Genomic DNA, 9,082 nt, shown 5'->3' on the forward strand with positions numbered 1-9,082 from the left:
ATGTATCTGGTTGTGAAATGCAGCAAAAAAAAAATGCCAGACTCAAGCATTGCCTCCAGTGTTATAAAACAGAAGAGCAGCAGTTGAAGGCTCAGACATTGTCACCAGAAACAATCTGGTGGTGACTCATACCAGTGTGGGGGAGGGGATGTATGGGGGACGCTTTCATGGCATCCTGAACCCAGGCAACAAGAATCATCTCTTGAATTTTGACGACCTCAGATGTGTGTCGTGCCAGGTGCATAATTGTATTAATTTAAATTAAAACACTTTCAATTCTCTCACACCAGGCAGTGTCCAAAGGAAAGGCTGCAGTGGAACACAAACTTGCCGATTTGAAGAAGATGGAGCAGAACTGCATCACCTTAGTGTCGGTGGTGGGCACTCTTGGCGGCCTCATGATACTAGCAATCCTCGCTACCCTCTGCTTCTCTGTCAGCAAGAGACACTCAGGAATCAAAAAGACTCCCGTTAGCAGAGATAACAGGAAGGTAAGGCTGGATGGTTGTATGCTCAAGTCAAGATGACTATCAAACACACACAACACCGGAAATAGTCCTCGGTAACGACTCCGAGCTTGGTAGTGGCTCTGGCCTCTTTTCATTCTCAACAACTGCCTTGTTGACTACACTCACCATATTTTGGGGGTGTGGCCAGAGATGACATTGTTTACATGGTACACACTTCCTCCTGGATAGGAAGTTGAGGGGGTGGGGGGTATCTTGCTGTCCCATGGTTCTGTACTGATACACCTGCCTCTACTACATCCCCCCAAGTCCGTCCCAGTTTTTCACCGAATCCTCCCTCTTTGCTTCAAGAGTTATTTGTGCTGTTCTCTCTGCACTACTGTGTGATCTGCACTTATGACTATGTCTCAAAATGCTGCGTTCCCTGCCTGTCTGATAAATTCCCACTTTTCCCCCATTCTCTAATGTTATACTGTATTGAGGGGATGGGACTTATTCTCCTGCTTCTTTCCTAGCATCGTCACTTCATTGGGGGTAGTACAGTATACAGGTTCAGAGCCTCTGTACAGATATTCAGAACCTTCATCTTGTCATGTATTTTCCTACTTTCAGCTTTCTCCGACTGACTCTTAGGAACTCCAAACACAGTTGTATTGTTCCTATGCTCAAGCCGATCACAGTGTTGCCCTCTCCCATATCAGAAGGCCTACCGGTTGTAATCTTTTCAAAACTTCTGTAGAGTCCCTAGCTGCTGCAAGGCCTGTTCAGATCCTACATTTCTTTGTCACCTTCTGAGGCCCTGCTGCAACCTGAGCGTAGCTTTTCTCTACTACTCCCTCTATCCTATCGGCAACTTCTTTAATCTTAGTGCTCTAGTTTGGTAACCACTGAGAATCCAGCTTTTATTTTTTACTATAAGTTTCTATTTCCCTTATGATCCTCAATAACCTTGATGACTTTGGTTGTACAGTCAGGGCAATACCAGTAGCAGCCTCTATACTTTAGCACATTCTGTAGCATTATAAAGTTGAATGAAATTAAAAACTGAATACCATGATATGAGGATGGTAGTTTGATTGATTGAATGTGATAACAGAACACACCACTGCACTAACTTAATTTAATCAGACCAAACATAGTCTAATTTACTTTTAATTTAACTAATTCCAGCTTGATTTAATCTGCATTTTATGTGACTTATCCTAATCTAAGTTTTAACTAATTTAACTTGATCTTATAAAGCTTAATTTGAATTAACCTCATCTAAGCAGTTCAAACTTAACCCCTAACATACTTTAAGGTGACCTATCCTAATCCAACTTAGCTTAACATGACTTTATGCTAACCCTAACTTACTATAATCCATCCTAATTTCACATTTACTTCAGATTACTATTAAACCTGTACAAACTCTCTTTGGATTTTTGTCTATGTTCCAACAATAATGTACATAGCTTGTAGGCATAAGTTAATCATTCTACAGTATTGTACAGGTATCTTTAAGACCCAGAAAATATTAAATTTTAATCTGTCATTAGTACAGCTCCTCTCCGACTTACGACCTACTCGACTTATGACCACCCGCACTTACGACCTGCCTCGGTTGTACCAATATTTGGTTAAATTGTGTATTTTCAAGTCCCAACGTCGGTACACAGACACAATTTTTGTTTGTAATTCACTTTAAAATGGCTGGCAAGCTTAAAAGTGAGTTTTTTGGTGCTGAGAAGAAAAATAGACACCCATTTTAGATTTTCTATGTAATATTTAAGCATATTCGACTTACGACCATTTTGACTTAGGACCTGGATTTGGGTCCCTAACCCTGTCGTAAGTCGGGGAGGAGTTGTGTATGAAATTCTTATGTACTGCAAGTTTCCAGCCTCCTAAACACCCCCTCGGTAACACTTTTAACCTTTATTTTTTTACTTTTATCCTCTTCGCCACTGATCGGCTCGTTAGCCGCTTGGGCGATCGGTCATTCTCTGATTACTTTTCCTTTTCATTTATCCTCTTCACCAAAAGATCGGCTCGCTAGCCGCCCGGGCGATCGGTCACGTCTCTGTCACGCACTGTTGGCAAATACTGGGCATGCACCGGCTCCTGAATGTACCTGAACCCGCTCCAGTGTTGATCAAGTCTTGTCTTGAAAGAGCTCACACTCGGTGCCGTCACAACACTCTCTGGTAGATTGTTCCAAGAGTTTACAACCCTCACTCCGAAAAGTTTGCCCTCACAGTTTTCTGGACTTGCGGCTTCTTCAATCTTGAGCTGTGACCCCTTGTGGGGCGAGCGCCCGCCAGCTCCAAGTAAGGACACTCGACTGATTAGTGCCCCCTGAGATGCTTATACACCTCAACTGGGTTACCCCTTGCTCGTCTGTAATATAAGCTAGGCAAGTTCTGGCGCTCCAATCTCTCAGGGTAGCTGAGGTGCCGAAATGCAGGCACCAGTCTGGTGGTCCTCCTTTGAACATTTTCAACCAACTGACAGTCCATAGCATATCTCAGGGACCAGACTGAGTGACACTACTCCAGATGGGGAAGCACTTCACTCTTGAAGATCGTTACGAGGGACGGACCATCTAGATATCTGAACGACCTTCTTATAAGACCCAATAATTTATTTGCCTGGTTTACTTTCTTCTCACAATGGCCCGAAAACTTCAGCTCATTGTCAACATACACACCTAGGTCCTTCTCACATTCAGTCTCGACTAGTGCAGTTTCTTCATCCCGTTGGAACATATGATACGCCTCCTTACCGTTGGTACGCCCCAAGTGCATCCTCTTACACTTCGTGACATTGAATCTCAGCAGCCATTCCTTCGACCATTCCTGGAACCCACAGAGGTCCTTCTGCAGCTCTTCACAGTCAGCTTGGTTCTTAATTTCCCGAAATAACTTAGCGTCATCGGCAAACATTTGTATGGAGGAGTGTACAATGTCAGGCATGTCATTTATGAAACAAACAAACAACAGCAGGCCCAATACACTGCCCTGTGGTACCCCACTTGTGACAGGTACGGATGACAATTTCGTGCCATTAATCACCACACACTGCTTGCGGTCATGTAGAAAGTCTTCTATCCATGCAAGGACATTTCTCCGAATTCCATACCCTTCCAGTTTGATTTTCAGCCTTTCATGGGGTACACTGTCGAAAGCCTTGGCAAAATCTAGGTAAATATTGTCGATATTACCACCCCATTCCAGAATATGGGTCCAAATATCCAATACCTAAAGCAATTGTGTTAAGCAGGAGCGCCCTGGCATAAAACCGTGTTGGCAATCCTTTACAAGATTGTTTCGCATTAGATGTTCCATTGCGGCATCTCTGATAATACTCTCAAGTACCTTACATATTATGCTGGTCAGGCTCACTGGTCTATAGTTGTTCGTGGAGTGCCGATATCCCTTCTTGAAGATAGGACTCACATAAGCCACTTTCCATTCACTGGGGACAGTGAAGTTGTTTATCATGTGTGTTATAAGAGGAAATACAACACTAGATAAGAGCATCATCCAATTCACTAACATTTGAAATATATATTTTGTCTTATTCCTTAGTACAGTTCAGTAGTGATATCCCCATTAGCCGGAATAATTAGTTCAGAGCTCTTCCGAGGATGAGAGATTTCCGGGTAATGAGATGATTCTCTCAAACCCGGAAATATTTCAGAATTTTTCCGGGTACTGGGAAAACTTTCTCGGAATTTTCCAGAAATTACGCATTACTGTATTTCATCCTAGAATTTAACTCCCAGACCCAGAAAAAACAATTAGGAAGTTTCCAGAATTTGTCAGAGCTACGCATTATTTCATCCTCTGAATTTGACCCCAGACCCAGTTTCTAGAAGTTTTCTCAGAATTTTCTGTAAAATTTGCTTGATTTTCAACCTCGAAAACTTGTTCACAGACCCGGAATTGAGAGAATTTTGTTACGGAAAAATTCTGAGTCATTTTTAATTCCGGGTACAGTTCTGTATTGGAGGGTTTCAGCTAATGGAGATATTACTTTATGAATTACTGAGACAAGTCCTTGTACCCGTCCATTGTATAGGGTATGCTGTAGCCTCCTCTTAACTTAACCCAATCTCAGTACAGTGCTGTACAAGCACCAGCAGTTCAGGATGACTGGCAGTAAGCGGTTATCTCCTTACCTTTAACAACCTGTATGGTAGCTGATTAGTGCTGGTAAATATACAGCATATATTGTAAGCTTCACTTAAAAACAACCTTCCTCTTTTAATATTGACCTCTCTTCCCAAAGAACTAACCTGGAGGGACCATCATTTCATATTTCAAGTTTTACAAGAGTAGGGCCAAAGCTGTGAGTGCAACAGATTTACATAGAGATGGTTAAACTAACAGATGCACTTTACATGATCAAACTTACAGCTCAGCATGCAGCACAAGGCTCTAGGTGACCTGTGGTGTAATGGTCAGCATGCTCACCTCGCAAGCGAGTGGACCCGGGTTCGATCCCCGGGCAGGGTGAAACTACTGTATGGGCAAGTTTTTCTATGCCATTTGCCTCTGTCTACCCAGCAGTAATGGGGAACTGGATGTTAATCGATTTGTGGATTATGTTTCGGGTTAATGGTTAGCCAGTGGAGTTGGCGAGTTGTCCACTTTTCTCGGACTATTCCTCGACAATGGGTCATGCAACTCACTAACTTAGGGTGTGGTTAATGTGTTGGTGACCGCTTATTTAGGGTGTGGTTATTGTGATGGCGACAGCTTCTACACCTTAAACAAATTGACTCCTAGGTGGCCCTAAGGCCGGCCATCCTCGTTACACGAGGGGCAACCATTATAGTGACCATGTCAAGGCCTTCACTCAGCAATCATTAACTGAGTATTATGGAAGAGTGTCCTTTAAGTTTTTACCCAATTATAATATATTGAAACACACAATTCAATATGAAGTGAGGAGGTTAATTTGATACAACACTTCTCTCCTGTCTTATAGGTTGCTGGTTCATAGTTAGGGCACCTCCAGTCCACCTAGCTGTGAATGGGTACCTAACTTACCAGTTGGGAAAGTGAAGGTGAGAGAATGCAATGCCGGACACATTGTCTTTGTGTATCAGAGGCTTAGTCTTAAGTGAGCCATCAGGCCTATGAGAGTTTTTCACTCCACATAATGAAAAATACATTTATTTTTCAAACGATGACTTTTCTATTTGAATTATTCCTCATGCAGATCAAAGTGTGTTTCTAATCAATACTTAATGACTAACCACCCAAATGGCTCTCAAGCCGATCAGTGGCAAAGAGGATAAAAGTAAAAAAGAAAATGGACCTGGTGTAAGTGTTCTTGAGTTATAGTAGCTAGGTGTTATGTAGACTGACCATTGAAACTTACCAAGCCATTGGACAGATTTATATTGAATGCTTTTGTCGACCTATTGTGATGTAGATGGATTTTTTATGTGTTAGGGATTTTTTTTTTTTTTTTTTTGCATGTTGGAGAGGATTTTTTACATTTTGTGATGATAGTCCTTTAAGGAACTTACCAGATTTTGATTACTCTACCTTGTTATTATATGAAACGTGAGACTGTTCTCATGTATTGAATGTAAGACTCAGGGAAAATTAGACAAGCAATTTATATAATATAACTTGGTTCATTAATGTTCACAACTGAATACAAGTGACAACATGTCACCATTACTTCACTGTTGTCTGCTAACCTCTGTAGCACTGCAGACATCACCATTGTCAGATAATCACCATCAGTCCACACTTCCTCATAGACACCATCAATATCTGTTGTGGTGTGGTGGTAAGAAGTTACAGACAGCTTCTTGGTGCTTGTAGCGGTCTTGGTGTATGGTGGGCTAGTGTAGCGACTGCATGGTGTGTTGTTGGGACTGGTAATGACTGCCCACACTCCTGGTGAAATTGGTGTTCCTCCAGTTGTCAGTTCTCCCTGCTCTCCTCTCCCCCATTCTTTATACCACACTCTGGAACAGGAGCAACCAATCAGCTGAGGTTACACATAGTAGGAACCAGTTGGAAATTTAGGTTACAATTCTGGACAGTCTCGACCCTTTATTCATTTTATGGTGAATCCTTTGAGTTTAAGTTTAAACTTTGAACCCCAAGCTCCAGTCTCGAATCCCCAAACCTCAGGAATTACAGAACCCACAACCCTTTGATACGAAGCCCCCTTATCCACAAGATCCTGAACTCATTGAATCTAGAAAATAATGTTATTTCATCACATATTTGTTTGGGAGGATTTTTTAAGTTTGGGGGATGGCGTTTTGACGTGTGAGGGCGGGGTTTTGACGAGTGTGCAGTCATTTTTTCATGTTTTGGGATAGAGATGTTTTGTCGCAGGAGATATTAGTTAGGTATCTACAAGGTGGGGGGAATTCTTGTGGGAAATTTTGAGGGGTATTTTTCCACATATATCATGTAAATTACATTAACCTGTATATACAATGTGGGAAGTATTTTTGTGTGAATACCAGTATAGAGCTGTACTGTACATTGATAAATTAAATACTCAAAGGTTTTTCATATGCATATCCTTATACAAGTGCTCCTCTACTTAAGGACGTTCAACTTACAAACTTTCGGAGATACAAACATCATCACTGATGGGGGGGGGGGGTTACCTGTCAGAACAGGTGTTTAATGTGGATGAGACTGGATTATTTTGAAGAAAATTTCAGATAGAACAAATATTGCCTAAGAACAGAAGAGTGAGCCAGGTTTTAAGGCTGTATTAAAGGGTATAGCTGTACTAAATATCCATAATATTTTCATTTTTTACAATATGTTTTGTATCTACAGAAGTAAAGTTGGACGGACAAACAAGCCTCAGGAACTAACTCGTTCGTAAGTAGAGGAGCATCTATATACAGGTGGGTGATGATTTATTCTTGTCAAAAAATTATCAATGAAGGAACTGTTTTCTCCATGTATAAACTTTGATTGATCAAACTTTCAGTAAGTTGTTAGCAGGGATGGCATAAGGATGCTATTGGAAAAAAATATTTTCTGCTTGTTGGTTATCCTTGGTCATATTGACTAAATGTCAGTTATGGATACATAATAAATTAGATGCTTTTTCAGCAGATGCAGCTCACCAACTTACAATAGGCTAACTTAACTTACAACGTGCTTTCAGTAGTCTATGTTGAACCATATGACAGTCATCTGAGTAAAAACTCGCACAATATTCATTGACTGTCCTATGTGTTAGACTTTACCACCATTGGTGAATAGAATTTTAGTTTTACATTTGTAAATATTATTTAAAACATATATGAACAGCAAATAAGTGTTGCTTTCATATTCATATGTAGAGAAATGACATATGTTTTCACATGTACGCACTTACTGTACATACGTTGGCGTTCTCAATCGTCTCGCCTTATTTCTTTACCATTAGTGGTTAGCTACTTCTAGTGTTCCATTTATTAACATTAAATAGCATTACTTAAAACATACATACAGGTATTAAATTTTTTTAAATTAAGTTCACTACAGCCACAAGCAGGGTCTTATTTTCTTCAGTTTCTTATGTAGAACCATCGTCACTCACGAAAACAATGCTTCTACTTATTATTAATGAATTGCATTGTTCATTTCACATATATAAACGTTAATTCAATGAAATACATATTCAGTAATAAACAATAATGAATCTTTTGTACATATTCTTAAGATAAATGACTTTCCTTGGGCCCCATCCCTGCTGGGTGAGCTACCCCATTATACAGGTTCTGTATACCTTGTACTGGTGTTCCAAATATATCCCAAATCCGAGACCCCTAAATCCCCAAGCATTTTGGATAAAGGATACCTAACCTGTACTTGTGTTTATGTGCAGTTGTGTACAGTACTGTACTACAGTATTTAAAACATCAAATACACTGTACCCATTAGTTTTAATTCACATTTAAATACATTTTTTCGAGAATATGGAGCAGCTTTATTATTTAAGCATATTATCCGTATCTTGTGTTTGGGCACAGGAGGTCATGTTGTAGATTTGGTTCAAATTCATCAGAGATGCTGTGCTGTACTGTACTGCACTGTACTGTACTGTACTGTTTTTAAATACTGATTAAGGATCTTGATTCGGAATGCAAAAATGTCACAAATTAGCGTTAATTATGACCCTTGAATTAATTAAACAAATTTACAGTATAGTGTATTTATCTAAAGGTGGACATTTATGTAAATGTGTTTGTGTGCATTTATATTTATTTAAGAGAGTTTGTTTGTACGGTACATGTATTTGTTTAAATGTGCGTGTGTGTGTTTTGTATAAATGTTTGACTTTTAGTGTAAAGGTGTTTGTGTTGTCATGTAAAACCATACAAGCAGTTGTGTAACACAAGGTGTAACACAACAAATCTGAAGATTAGTTATTGCTGAAACTTGTCTCAAAATTACTTAATTTGGATGATAAATAAATAATTACTTTATTTGCCTTAATGGCCACCCACTAGAGGTGGTCAGGGTGAGGAAAGGAGGCCAGTTGCTATGTAGGATCCTTCCATCGTTCTTGATAGTCTTGTCTCGGGTTATTTTTATTCTGTATGATAAGTTGCCAAGCTTAGAGTCATGTCCCATTATTTTGGTGGTGCG

At 40.0% G+C, this 9,082-nt stretch overlaps 1 protein-coding gene across 1 annotated transcript; it reads left to right on the top strand.

Annotated features, from left to right (window-relative positions):
• Positions 1-303: 303 nt before the first annotated feature.
• On the top strand, positions 304-7,688 carry LOC121872502 (the record flags this gene model as incomplete). The annotated part of the gene is given in 2 exon segments (XM_042375289.1): positions 304-491; positions 7,277-7,688. Coding segments are annotated over 2 exon segments (194 nt in total), but the record flags the coding sequence as incomplete, so codon positions are not given.
• Between the last annotated feature and the right edge of the window lie 1,394 nt (positions 7,689-9,082).

This window comes from Homarus americanus, unplaced genomic scaffold (genome assembly GCF_018991925.1).
Source record: "Homarus americanus isolate GMGI-L3 unplaced genomic scaffold, GMGI_Hamer_2.0 scaffold6581, whole genome shotgun sequence".
Classification (NCBI taxonomy): Eukaryota; Metazoa; Arthropoda; class Malacostraca; order Decapoda; family Nephropidae; genus Homarus; species Homarus americanus.